Source organism: Amblyraja radiata, chromosome 32, assembly GCF_010909765.2.
Source record: "Amblyraja radiata isolate CabotCenter1 chromosome 32, sAmbRad1.1.pri, whole genome shotgun sequence".
NCBI lineage: Eukaryota > Metazoa > Chordata > Chondrichthyes > Rajiformes > Rajidae > Amblyraja > Amblyraja radiata.
In genome coordinates, this window is record NC_045987.1 from 22563016 (window position 1) to 22578256 (window position 15241).

Sequence of the window (15241 nt, forward strand, 5' to 3'; positions counted from 1 at the left end):
TCCTAGATAATGGAAAACAAAACTTGAAACAAAAAAAAATTAAAAGAGACAAAGGATGTGTCTTTGTCCTACTCTACTCGCCCAATTATTACCAAGTGCATCAAAGCTGACCAAAAAGTTCCAGCAGTCTAAGATACACCAAACCTCAGCCTGGCTATTAAATTGACATGCTTTGGGAAAACTGAAAGATTTTATAACCATACAACGCTCCACGTGTCCCTGCTCCATCCCACTTTCCAGCCATGTCTTGCCATATCCTCAGACAACCTTATCTGCTATCTTTGGCTCCACCAATTTCAGTGTCGTCTGCAAACGTACTAATCAGACAGTTTACAATATCATCCAAAAGGTGCCAACACTGATTCTTGCAGTGCACCACTTGTTACAGACATCCAGGCAGAAACACACCCTTTGACAACGACTCTCTGCCCTCTATCCTATTAGGTGGCAAGAACAGGAAGGCAGATTATTAACTGAATGGTGTCAGATTAGGAAAAGGGGAGGTGCAACGAGATCTGGGTGTGCTTGTACATCAGTCACTGAAAGGATGCATGCAGGTACAGCAGGCATTAGGAAAAGGGGAGGTGCAACGAGATCTGGGTGTGCTTGTACATCAGTCACTGAAAGGATGCATGCAGGTACAGCAGGCAGTGAATAAAGCCTTCAGTTGCCCTTCATTGCCAGAGAATTTAAGTTTAGGAGCAAGGAGGTCCTACTGCAGTTGGACAGGGCCCTGGTGAGACTGCACCTGGAGTATTGTGTGCAATTTTGGTCTCCTAATTTGAGGAGGGACATTATTGCTATTGAGGGAGTGCAGCGTAATTCCCGGGTTAATTCCCAGGATGGCAGGACTGACATTAATGAAAGAATGGGTCGACTGTGCTTGTATTCACTGGAATTCAGAAGGATTAGAGGGGATCTTATAGAAACATATAACATTCTTAAAGGATTGGACAGGCTAGATGCAGGAAAACATTTCCCAATGTTGGGGGAGTCCAGAACCAGAGGTCACAGTTTTAGAATAAGGGGTGGGTCATTTAGGGCTGAGATGAGGAAAAACGTCTTCACCCAGAGTTATGAATCTGTGGAATTCTCCGCCACAGAAGGCTGTGGACGCCAATTCACTGGATGTTTTCAAGAGAGAGTTTGATTTAGCTCTTAAGGAATCAAGGGATATGGGGAAAAAGCAGGAACAGGGGGTACTGATTTTAGATGATCAGCCATGATCATAATGAATGGCGGTGCTGGCTCGAAGGGCTGAATGGCCTACTAGTGCACCTATTTTTTTATGCCAACATGGAATCCAGTTTACCAAGCCTCAGATCCCATGGGCTTTAATACTAGAGGACATAGCTTTAAGGTGAAAGGGGCAAAGTTTAAAGGAGATGTGCGGGGCAAGCTTTTGAACACAGATGGCTGAGAGTGCCTGGTACGGGATGATGATGGTTGAAGCTGGATTGTTAGTGGCATTTAAAAGATGTTTGGATAGGCAGGGAATGGAGGGATATGGGTTATGTGCAGATAGATAAGTGATGGTCTTGACATCATGTTTGGCACAGACATTGTGGACCAAAGGGCCTGTTCTTGTACTATGCTGTTCTATGCTTTAAACTTCTGTACAAGTCTACCATATGCGATCTTGTCAAAACCCTGCAGCCGTGAAGTTGGTAAAGTCACATCACTGAAATTGAAACTCCAAGTTTGAGCTGGTAACCAAATGCCTTATGCAGTAGCTGCCCAGACAATGCACCCAAACAAAAATCGAAACTTTATTTTCCAGACAGGATGCCTGTGATAATGAATGACGCTAATGTTTTAAAATAAATGTTCAGCATCTGTAGATATTTAAGAAAGTTATAAACCAATAAGATTTTCAATTTTTTGCTGGTGACAGTGAATGGACAGGGGAGGGCAGAGACAATGAGCTAATGGACCATTTCAGTTCTCTCCCTCCTCCTCTCCCGATGTCAAGGTATCACTGGCTTCAAAATGTTGGCACAAATACCACTAGTGTAAAATATTATTCCATTATTCATATGCCATTATGTCTCTAAAATGTGTGGTTTAAATTTGGAATTTTAATTAAATGATTGATTTCTCAATTAATAAATTACAAAGTGCATGCTAATTGTTTAATTGGTCACTTGATCTACAGATCATTTATGAATAAATTGAGTTGATTTACAAAGTTTATTGATTTGACTTGACAATGAATTATTGAACTGACTAACTGATTTGCAATTTCACCAATTAATTCACAAATTTCCACAAATCAGTTCAAATATGACATTATTAATACAGAATATAAACTGATACGAGACCAGTTGTCATGACTCAATTCTGCTTTAAATAATACAGATGTTACCACGCCATTAATGATAATGTAAATAGCAATTTCAGAATGGTATATGTTTGTAAACAAATTATAATACCAAAACAGAAATATGATTAATAATTCCTGTCTATCAAGGAAACCACGTGCAAGGTGTGCAACCTTGAGGTTTTCTGTGTAAGTAGCATGGCTTGCCATTTATCTTGAAAGTTGCGTGGTATTTTAGAATTGGCCAGGGTGACTCTGCCCTCAGCTCCTGTTGCATGGGCAGTGAGGAAATGTTGGGAGAAACAGATACAAATAATTTCAACCTAAACTACTCTACGTGGAACAATAAATGTTTGAAAAGGTAGAAACAGTTTAGCACATGCACCTTCTTAATTCCTGGAAGTATTTTAAAGTTCAAATAACATCCTTCATATTTCACTTCATTTTTAAATCTTTGTATTTTGATTTATATGAAGGAGCAGATGGAATGTCTCTTTATAGCAACAAATAAAATTACATCTGGTGAGTGGGAGGACAGTTTTTGAAGTGATTATACACATTTAACTATTACTGGAAGCAAAAGGCAAACGCACAACATCCCAAATATTACTTATTATTGCCAAATAAAATGCAAACTTCTCTTGCCATCTCTTCAACACCAGCCGGTGAAGAGCTATCATGACTAATCATAGAGTCAGAGTCACAGTCATGCAGCGTGCAAACAGGCCATTCGGCCCATGTTGCCCACACCGACCAACATGCCCATCCACACTAGTCCCACATTTGGTCCATATATCCCTATAAACCTATCCTATCCATGTACCTGTCTAAATGTTTCCTAAACGTTGCAATAGTACCTGTCTCAATTACCTCTGGCAGCTCGTTCCATACACCCGCCACCCTTTGTGTAAAATGTTACCCCTCAGGTGTCCATTAAATCTTCCCCACCTTAAACCTTTGTCCGCTGGTTCCCGATTATGCTACTCAGGGCAATAGACTGTGGGCCTACCCGATCTATTTCTCTCATGATTTTGTATGGATCACATGTAGGCAGATGAGAGTCTTGGGAACATGATTGATCCAGATATTGTGCACAGAAGGGCCTGTTCCTGTGCTTTTCCATGTGCATTTACCTGAAGTCATGCTTTTTCTTCGAGGTTTTCCAGTTTACAGCACTCTAAATGTAGTTCCAATGGTTGAAAAATTCTGCATTCACCACCCCTTCAAACAGTGATGTCCCTGCCAGGTCCCTGCCCATCCATCTCTGGGTATAGTTGATCTCACTCCCCCCCCCCCCCTCTCTAATCTTTCCACTGACACTTGAAAACTATGTTCCTCATTTCTAGGGTGCAGGATTTCATTCCTTCACAAATTTCATGTACCTCAGCCTTCCCTGCTCCAAAAACACATCCACTCTAGCCAATACTACTTCACAGCAAAAACTTTGCAATCCAGCAGCATCCTGATGAATCAATATTGCCTTTACTTTGTGGACGACTTCAAATGCATTACGTCGATATTCACCAGACTGAACTCCATTTGCCATTTCTGTCCATCTGCAAAATCCAGCGATATCCTGCAGTCTCCAGCTTCCTTCCTCAACATGCATTCTGCAAGCTTTAAGATGATGTCATTGATCAATATTAACAGGAAAGATATATCAACGCTGTCAGAAGAACTCAAAACATTATTAGCACTATTTTGCTAATTTTTCCGTGCAGTTTAATTTTCGTATGCATCACATAGGATTTACACCCACCAGTCTCCGCATCCAACACATCTCTCTCCCACATTTCCGCCATCCTCAACGTGATCCCACTTCCTGTCACATCTTCCCAACACTGCCCCTTTCCGCCTACCGCAGAGACCGCTCCCTCCACAACTCCCTGGTTCACTCATCCCATCCAAACCATCCCCTCCCCGGGTACTTCCTCTGCAACACCTGTTTCTATACCTCCTCCCTCACCTCCATCCAGGTACTCCGACAGTCCTTCCAGGCGAGTCAAAGATTCGCATACACCTCCGCTAAGCTACATTTGGTGCTCACAAATGTGACCTCCTTTACATCAGCATGGTGACTACATAGACTATGTGACTGTTTTGCCGAACACTTGCGCTCGGTCCACCAAGGCTTACTGGATCTCTGTTACTCATCATTTCAACTCCCTTTACCATTTCCATTCTGACCTCTGTCCGGGGCCTCCTCCATTCCTGGAGTGAGACTATATGCAAACTGGTGGAACCGCACCTCATATTCTGCTCGGCTACCTAACTCCCAAGGGTATGAACATTGAATTCTTCAATTTTAAGTAACTAACTTGCAAGCAACCACTCTTCCCTCCCCCCTTCCCTGTGCCCCACATGGATGTACAACCATTTATTCCTTTTCCCTTTCATCTATATTCCTTCCTCTGGCTTCACAGTTCATGTCTTTTCTATCCTTACCTCTTTATCTCACACCTTTGTCTTTTCATATCTGGCCTTTGTCCAACCATCTGCCTGTTTTCATCTATATCCTCCTGTCACTTGCTAGACTTTGTGCTGCCCCCATTCTCTTTCAGCTTTCTCACCTCTTCTACAATCAGCCTGAAGAAGGGTTCCGACCTGAAATGGCACCAATCCATGTTCTCCAGAGATGCTGCCTCACCCGCTGTGTTACTCTACCACTTTGTGTCTTTTAATAGTCTGGGTTTTATTTTCTAACATGTTAACATCCGAGATCTCGCTAAATGCCATGTGAAAACTCATACGGACCAGATCACACACACTTTCCTCATCACATTTTCAAAAAAATGCAGCAAGTGACTTTCCAACACAAACCCACACAACCCAATCCTTCCCAGCACTGCTGTAGGGTCGTTGACATAAAACGCTAATTCTATCTGTCTTGCCACATATGCAGTCCCAAATATTTACAATATTTTCTTTGTTTTAGATTTCCAGGATCTGCCGTTCTTTTGATCTTTTAATACACATCATTTGTTTCCCAGGTCATAAAACAATCGACCCACTGGCAAAGCCTACGCTTCGCTTCGAAGCGCAACTTATTCGCTTGATAACAGACAGTTCTTGTCGGCAAGGCTATTAACATATTTGACCTCAAGAATGACCCCAGATGACCACAGATTGATTAAACCCAAACCAGTTCCAAGAGAGGTTGAAAGGAACAGTAAGAATGATTGATTATTCAATCAAATTGCATTTAAACATTGATTGCAATTGGATTAAGCATATCTGCAATATTCTAATAAGTGATATAAAACAAAAGAAGGCAAAATGGCATTGTAATGATACTGGATTCACACAGGCAAAAGGGCAACTTGCAGAGGTTTCTTTAAAATGTGTGTTTTAAAACAGTGATTCCCTATCAAGGGTGTGTGATCTTACAGTGAAGTGAGCAGGGAGTGCAGGGAAAGTTAATAGGATGGTGATGTAGGTATGCAAGATTAAAGAGAATAGTTGAGGGTTTTACCAGTGAGAAAATTCAGGTATTATTGGCATGTCTGTTGCTCACCTAAGATAGATCCAGCTTAGATGCAGCAGCCCATGAGGATTTAAGATGATGGTATGGGAGGGCATATTTGAATGAATTATCAAGTGATATAATTCCGTGAATGTGAATTAGGAGTGTGAGCAGGCTAACTATCTCTTTAAGCATGACCCAATTATAATTTAAACTCTACATTTTTGCATATCCAGAGTAAACTCTCTCCTCCTTGCTTATCACATACCTACTTGACTAAAAATCTTTCTACCATTTCAACCACCCTTTCAACCATTTCAACGAATTAAGTTTCAACAACTATTTCCACAGAGAAAATGTCTTCTCATCTCCAAAATTTCTGACACCATAATTCCAAAAGGTTCTGTATTTCAATCGAGTGGTGGCGCCATTGAGTGTGGCAGCCTCGTCAGCAGCTGTCCGTCCTGTCACCCTTTTTGTTATCTTTAGTCTGTCTAAAAGTATGTCTTTGGAAGGTCTTTTAGTCTTTTTTATGTGGGGGGTTGGGGGGGGAAGGAGGAAACTGTTTCCCAGTCACTACCTGATCGAGGATGCGCCTTTACTCCAAGCCGCATCTTCACCGCCCCCCCCTCCCTCAGCCTACCATCTGGATTGGAGCGGCCTTTCCTGCCAGAGACCGGCCAAAGCTTCAGCAGCGGTGCAACACTTGGATTCCATCGCGGAGCAGGCGATGCCTTACCGGGAATCGCCGTGTTGGAGCTCCGGAGGGCCTGCCAACTTTAACACCGTGGAGCTGTGGTCTGCGGAGCTAACAGCCACGAGCGGCGCTGACTTTAACATCGCGGAGGCGTGGGATCTTTTGCCAAGGATCGCCAGTGTTGAATCTCCGCCCAGCTCGGCCTGTGGACTTCAGGAACCGCGGTCTCCGGCAAGATGTGGCCGATTCGGAACTCCAAGCCGCTGAGAGTGTTCTTCCGTTCCGACGCTTCGTTCATCCCGGCGAGAGGGCCTGAAACATCGGGCCGCCGTTGCTGCGACTGCGAAGGGCTCAAAGACACCCCGACCATGGATGAACAAGAGGAAGATGTCTGAACTTTATTGCCTTTCCTCACAATGGGTAACGTTGTTCATATCAAATTCTATAGTGTTGTGTTCATTTTATTTTATTTGTGAGCTGCATGGTAACTCAAATTTCACTGCACCAATTGGTGTATGTGACAATAAATATAACTTGAACTTGATTTCCAAGTAAAAGGAAACATCCTCAGGACATAACCTCTTCAGATGTTGTGTTTGAATAAGTTTCCTCTCGATCTAAAAACTCCAGCAGATACAAGATCAGGCCACCCAATCTTTCCACACTATACCATTAGCTCTATTAGTCTTATCAACGCACTGTGAACTAGTCGCAACTTATTAACCAGGAGACCAATGATGGTCACAGCAGGGCCTGCAACATACACTGATTCTCTCTCCACAGATGCTGCCTGATCTGTTAAGTGTTTCTGGCACTTTCTATTTTTTTTACTGTACATGTTATCCCAGGTGTGATCTCAAAAATGCTCTATGCACCTTAAGCAGAATGTTTCTACTTTGTCTATCAGAAACAACTGATAACATGGCACATTTCCCAATATCCTGCTGCAATTGTATAGTTACCTTCTGTGAATCAAATACAAGGACACACAGATCCCTCCACAGCTCAGCACGCTTTTAAACAATATGTGAGCAAGCCATAGAACCCTAAAAAGTGACTCAAGGAATATTTAATTTTAACATTTTCAAATCTGCATGAGGGGTTGAGGAAAACAGTTCCAATGAGATTAGGTATATTAATTCCACAATATATGGTGCTGTCCAACTCACTACCCCATCGTGGTCATTGGCCTGTCTATGGAATCGATGCGCTTCAATACCAGGAACTATGTTCTGCAACCTAAATCTTTCCCTCATTCATCATCGTTGAAAACATTAGCGATGCAGTGGTGCTGGTTTCCAAATGGGAACGGTGACGGACGCACCACACATCCCTGTCATTCAGTTCCTGCGGACTTCCGCCGCTGGAAGTATAGGATTTTGGTGTGTGCGCTAAATCATCATCCCTTACAATGCTATATACGACAGTGATCGCCACTTCTACTGAAGTGTGGATGGGCCTTGGCTCGTTAGAAGCTCATCCGCCCTTTGACGGGTTTTGGTCTTGCTGGGGGTCCACAGCCCCCTCCTCACCTGGCAAACCAGGTGGGGGAGGGTTTAGTCGCCGACTATCTGACCAAGGAGCAGGTAGCACGGGATTACTTGGTACCCGTGGTGGGGGGGACTCCCCCCGACCTGACTATGAGGTGTACCTATTGCTCGGATTTGACGATTGTATTTATGTATAGCATATCTGATCAGTTAGGTTAGCATGCAAAACAAAGTTTTTCACTGTACCTCCGCACACGTGACAATAGATATGATGAAGATTTATAAATTGAGGTACTGCTGAATGAGGAGTCAATGCAGACCAGCTAGAGTGACTGGTGAACAGGAGGGCAATGATTCAGGGGTGGACGCAAGACTACAAAATGTGCTGTCAGCTGAAGAACAGCTAGGAACTTGTACATCCAATTCTCTATTATTCTCTATCAATGATCTTGTAATCATTCACAAGATCAAGATGATTTGGACCATTTGTACATTTTGGGGACAATCTCACTGCAAATGTAAATGTTGAGAGAACAAATTCAACCACGAGCCTTATTGTTACACATTATTTCTGTCTTTGGATGGTCCTGATTCAATCAACTGAAACCACTGATTCTTCTCCATTGTCAGAGAATTTAGTTAAGAGGAAGAAATCTTTTCAAACACATCACAAAATGAGCAAGAATAATGTGGAGCTGACAGGGTGAGGTAGCTTGATGATCAGAAACACGAATAAGGACTGCGTTTTTTTTCAAAAGGAGAAACAGTGAAAAGGGTCATCGCAGGAACGACTGTATAGAAAACAGCATTTTTATACATTACAGAAGTTAAACAACAAAGCTTTGCAAATCTAATTTTGATAATTTATGACAGAATGCAAGGAAAACAAAAGGAATCATGTCACAGCAGACTGTAATCAATAGATTGGCGCATTTCAGCTATCACGAGCTGCAAAACCATGGGAAATTTTAAAATTCCTTGTTCCATTTGGAAGTGTTATAAGACATGTCAGAAGACAATTAAATAAATTACTTTACATTAACAACATAAGAAATATCAACATCCAAGGACACACTTTATCATTTTGAAGTCTTGTCCTGAAGCCACATATCAAAAGAGATAAAATAGTTCATTCTCTGATATGAATTCTAACAATAACAGTGCTGTCTTTACTACCAATAAGCAATGTCAACTAGCCCGGTTACAATTCTGAGAAATGCATCTTTTCCATCACATTATTCTACACGACTGACTGCGCCCAAAGGATATTATCAGCAGGAGAAACCAAAACAAAATTAGACCTCATTCTCATCTCACCAAGCTCCTTCCCACATAAATGCATCTGCCTTTTACAATACTGGTAGGAATGACCATCACACTTGTGTATGTGAAGACATAGTATAATTTTCATGGTTGACACCCTCCCTTGTGACATTTTGCACTACGAGCATGGCAGATGCAAACAACCCAAAATCAGATCCAGCACATCAAAACCAGGCAGTTTTGTACCCCAGTGCCCCAACCCCATATATCCCACTTCTTTCTGTTATCCAAGATCCACAAATTAGACTATCCTGGTAGCCACACAATTCCTCCTACTCTTGCCCCACCAAACTGGTCTCTTCATTCCTCAACTCCAACCTGTCTTCCCTTATCCAGTCCTTTCCTACCTACATCTGGGACACTTTGCATGCCTGCCACCTTTTTGGCAATTGCCTTCAAAACCTTATCATCATTCTAGATGTCCACTTTTTACACACCTCCATCCCCCATGAGGAAGATGCCAAACCCCTCCACTTCTTTCTGCAACAAAGGTCCAACCAGATCTCCTCCACCATCATACTCTTCTGCCTGGCAGAACTTGTTCTCAATGACTTGTCTTTTGATTTCTCTCACTTCTTACACATCCAAACAGTCATATCGGCCATCGCTCCCTCTGCCTTTTTGTTGGCTGTGTGCCAAATCTGATACACCTCCCCAACTTTCTTCAATACATTGGACTGTGTTGGTACAGGACTCGGCAATTTGATCACCTTTGCTAACAACTTGCACCCCCTTCTCAAATTCAAAAGTAATCTCCTTTGTCCCTGAACATTCGCGTTGCTGAATCAGGCCACGATGCAACCATTCAATATGCTCTCTACCCTACACCTGTAGAGGTTCACGAGTATTCATCGACGTTCCAAATCTCCTCAATCTCCTTTGGAAGTAGGGGTGATGATGAGCTTTTCCTTATGATTGCATCAATGTGCTGGGCCGGGGATGCAAGCAGAAGCCTTCACGTGGCGCATCCCGGGCAATGCTGACGACAGAAACTGTACCACAGTGACTGACTGAAGTAGCCAATTCTGCAACCACCATCAACCATCACTGACCAGCCGGAAAGACGTGATATGGAAGATGGCCGGACATGAGGAAGAAGAATGTGCTGGGCCCAGGATAGATCTTAAGAGATATACATGCCCAAAAATTGTTGATTCTCTCCACTGCCAAACCATTGGTGAAGACAGTTCATGGGTCCGCGGCCTTACTCTTCTAAAATCATCAATTAGCTTCTTGGTCTTGCTGACGCTTAGTACAAGGTTGCTGTTACGGCATGATCCAATTCGATTATCAATCTCCCTCCAATACTCTGACTTATCATTACCCAGAATTGATCCATCGACGGTGGTGTCACCTCCATTACCAATTCATTTGGAACGTTCCTTTTCTGGATGTGGCATCTCCATCTCAAGAAACAAACTTGCTACTGACATTTAGTATAAACCCAACTACTCCCACATCTACCTCGACTACACCTCTTCCCACCTTGTCTTCAAGGATATCATCCTTTTCTTCCAGTTTCTCTATTTTCAATCACGATGCTGCTGGATCCGTCACGTTCCTCCAGACGTTGCTTTTTTTTCCTCCACATTCCAGCATCGGCTGTTCCTTCCTTCATTCCCAGGCGGATATTGTGGCAATTAGTACCAAAACTCCTTCACCACAATCTGTAAATGGCAAAGAGGACCTGCCATTTAGCGCAGCCTGAAGCTGCCCACCCAGGACCAGATGCAAGGTAGATAAAAATATTATGCCCTAGACAGAGCTAAGAAATGTAACAATCCACAGATTAAATCAAAGATCCGGTCACAAATGGCAAGAGGTGATGAAAAACATGACAAATGTCACCCAATGACAAACCAAATATGATAAATGCTACACAATGACGACGCAGTCCGGCATGTGTGAGAAAGCCAAAATGAAGTGTATGCCATCATATTCAGGCAAGAATGTCAAGTAGATAATGGTGGGTCGGCACAGTGTTGCAGACGTAGAGTTACTACCTTGCAACGCCAGAGACCCGGGTTCCATCCTGACTACGGGTTCTGTCTGTACGGAGTTTGTATGTTCTTCATGTGACTGCGTGGGTTTTCTTGGGGTCTCTGGTTTCCTCCCACATTCCAAAGGCAAACAGGTTTGTAGGTTTGAAGAAGGGTTTCGACCCGAAACATTGCCTATTTCCTTCGCTCCATAGATGCTGCTTCACCCGCTGAGTTTCTCCAGCAATTTTGTCTACCTTCAGGTTTGTAGGTTAATTAGCTTATGTTAATTATTGTCGTATCATCATATACTTATTAAAAGTCTGATCTTGTATGTGTGTATGTGTTTTTACATCTTCGCGTAAAAACTACATGGTAACGATAATATTTACATATTCCGGTTGACATTTTTCCCGTCGAGTCCAAAATCACCTTATCTGAAAATGTCATGCTTTATTTCTCGACTTATTACTGAAAATGTTTAAAAATATCAAGACTATTAAACGAGCAGCTCTCGCTGATGGCGTCACAATGGGTTTGCTCGGCGCCCTCTCCCACACAGAAGGAGTGACGTTTCACACACAGAATATTCCACAGCTTCCAGTCAGGTCAGGGGGAGGGCAGCAATTCCAGAACATTCTTCAAATGCTTCACCACCTCCCCAACGGTCATTCTCACTTTGCAAATGATGCTTCATGCTCACTTCCACATCTTTAAAGCCAAGACTTTGCAATTTTTGTATTTTTGAAATTAACATTGCTTTTATTGTTCCTAAAAGACAGTTTTTCACTTCATTGTACTCATTTCTTTACAATTTAAAAAGTTTAACTACACGTTTTTTTACTTCGTGATTTTTGACAGATTTTTGACAGCTTTCAAAATACTTAGTTGTTCATTTATTTTTGTGCTGACTGTTTCAATCATACTTCGAAAATTTTAATACATTAACGTTGCTTTTATTGTTCTCAAAAGACAGCCCGGTTTTTCACTTAATTGTACTAATCCTTAAAGGTAACATTTATTTTCAAAGACTTGGCGGCTTTTTACATCACGATTTTTCAAAAGACACAGAAAGAATGGGCCCGGAGATGAAGTCGGGCCCTCGCTGTCATCTGGTCGACGCCCGCCCGTACTCCCTCGAGTCCATGTCCGCCCCCAGCCTCCCAGGTCCTGCTCTACGACCTGGCTAGGTGCTACCTCAACCCCCTCCCCCCCCCCCCCCTCCCACCCTTAGGAGTGGTGAGTATTGGGACCTATGGGCGAGTGGTGGAGTATTGCGTTCTGGAACCAGACCTCCCGTGATGCCGTGCACCCCCCCCCCCTCTCTACCCACCTCACCCCCTCACCCTCTCTCCCCCCCCTTCACCCCCTCCCTCTCCAGCCACGCCTGCGCAGTTGGCGGCTTTGCCCGAGTGGATAGGGTGTGGAATGGAGTAAAAGGAGCGAATGAATAATATTAATATATCGGTGGGGGGGGGGTTAGTTTGTGTGTGTGACGCTGCAGACCCCCCCCCCCCGGCAACTGCTCTAACGGGTCCCCCTTGGTCTAGTAAAGTATAAAATTGTAAATTGTTCCTAGTGTGTAATATAGTGTATCAGAGAGAGCTGGTCGACACAGGCTCTGTGGGCCGAAGGACCCGTTTCCACGCTGTATGTCTGAAGGCTAAAGTCTAAATGGACATCAGCCTGCTCCAATCTCCACAGAAGCCCATCATCCAACAATTCTCCTGAGCTAATTTCAACCAATGCTCCAGTAAACGTGAAAGCCAAGGTCATGGGCATAAACAATCTCCAGCCTCAATATTAAAGGCTGCCTCTCATAGAAACATAGAAACATAGAAATTAGGTGCAGGAGTAGGCCATTCGGCCCTTCGAGCCTGCACCACCATTCAATATGATCATGGCTGATCACTGATCATGAATTAATCTCTTGCCTGAGAAAAAACCCTCCATTCTACTGGAAAAGCAGAACTAGTCATCCACACAACAAACACTGAAATTAGTAGCAGGCCATTCAGCCTACTTCACCTGTCCATATGACCGTGGCTGATCATTGAAAATCAGTACCTCATCCTGCTTTCTTCCCCTCTGCCTTGATCTCGTTGAACTCACATTTTCCATTTTGTGCAAATTAAGCCTTTATTCATGCTTTGGCATCTCTGATTATTTCAATCCCCTCCTTTAGATGGAGTACAATCAACCGGATTTCAATAAATTCTGACTTGCCTGTAAGTCATTGGGTTCTGCTCGTCTATCATCCCATTGTATATTAGTCCCTGTGACAAGGCAATAGATTTTAAACACGTGTTGTCATGTTCAAAATCACACAGGGCGGTAGAGAGGCACAGCTGGCAATGCTGCTGCCTCACAGCGCCGGAGACCCAGGCTCAATCCTGACATTAGGTGCTCTCGGTTCGGAGTTTGTATGTTCTCCATGATTCCATGCGTTTCCTCCGGGTGCTCTGGTATCCTCACACATCGCAAAAATGTGCATGTGTGTAAGTCAATTGGCCTCTAAAAACGACCCCTTATGTGTAGGAAGTGGACGAGGAAGTGGAATAACATGAAATTAGTGTGAATGGGTGATCGATGGTCAGTGTGGACACAGTGGGCTGAAGGACCTATATCCATATTGTATTTCCAAAACTAATACTCTAAAACTAAGCACCGATCGGAGTGGGAGATTGCAACCTTCACGTGGTCTGCCCTGGTGTGCACAGTCAAATAAGATCAAATAGAACAAGTTGTCCTACAACTTTAGGCTGTGCACGCCATACGCAAGAAGAAGAAGAAGCACCGATTGTATTCCAGCCAATCTCTACAACATCCTGCAACTCTGTTAAGCTTCCTACATTTTAAAGCTCGGATTGTTGATATTGCACATCTTCCACTGTGCTTTGCTGGACGATAACTGTTGACATCTTTGCCAAGCCAAGTACCACCTGCAGATTCCACTGTGGAGCAAGACATAATAACAAAAGGGAAGAGGAACACATTCAGCCGAAAGGAAATAAGGTGTTTTAATTACTTCAGCTTGGGTTCACGTCCTTCACTGGTGTACTGCCAGCACAGCAAGCCAATCAGATCCTGAACTCTTGCATTTGCCATTGTCACCACAGTCATTGGCTGCATCTTGTCTTGGCTTGTCTGCATGGGGAGGTAGACATCAATATTTTTGGTTGCTGTGGTACCAATGTGGCCCTGTGAGAGGGGAAAAATAAAAAAGAGGTCAAATGAGAAATATTCATTTGGGAGTACACTTTGTATAAACACTTATTCTGAATGTCAATGAGCTGACTACAATGGGTGTACCTCAACTTACACCTAAACCAGAACAACAGAATACATTGTTTATCATAGCCACAAGAATAAAATAAATAACTGTTGCATTTGGCCCTTTGGCAAGCTTGTGGGTTATTTAACTCAACACCATTTTTCTCTACTATGTCCAGAAACCCATCGCCGTCCATTTTGGATTAACTCAATGGCTGAGCCTCCACTTCCCTCTGGGATAAATAATTCCAGACAGTCTGCTGCTCATTGTGAGAGAAATTCTCCTTATTTGTCCTAAATGGCCTTCCTCATTCTGAGACTTGTTTGGCATGTCTCTGGAAGGAAACATTCTCTTGCATCTGGCACAATGTTCAGTGTTTCTCACTGATCACTCTTCACTGTTTCAATGACCTCCTCTTCTTCTACAGAGAATATAGTCTGATGCATCTCTCATGTTGCAAACTCACCACCCCTGCCACCAGTCCAGTGAACCTTAGCTGCACTCACTCTACAGCAAGAATCCCTTTTTGAACACTGCTTCACTGGGTGCCATCTCACCAAGTCCCTGTTTGCTTTCAAAAAGACATCTTTCATTTGGCCACAAATGTTCTCTCAATTAAGGTGGACAGATCATTTTGGATGCACCTGCAAGTTGGTTTCCAGTGATATATGTACTATGACTCTTTGAATATCAAA

At 43.2% G+C, this 15241-nt stretch overlaps 1 protein-coding gene across 5 annotated transcripts in view; it reads right to left on the reverse strand.

The window, feature by feature from the left end:
• Window positions 1–15241, reverse strand: part of mapkap1 (MAPK associated protein 1) — a 244695-nt gene that overhangs the window by 122268 nt on the left and 107186 nt on the right. For all 5 annotated transcript variants that reach the window (XM_033048807.1, XM_033048806.1, XM_033048808.1 and 2 more), the window contains one exon: window positions 14301–14473. In XM_033048807.1, the coding sequence (XP_032904698.1) occupies window positions 14301–14473 (173 nt within the window). The remainder of the gene's footprint in view (window positions 1–14300; window positions 14474–15241) is intronic.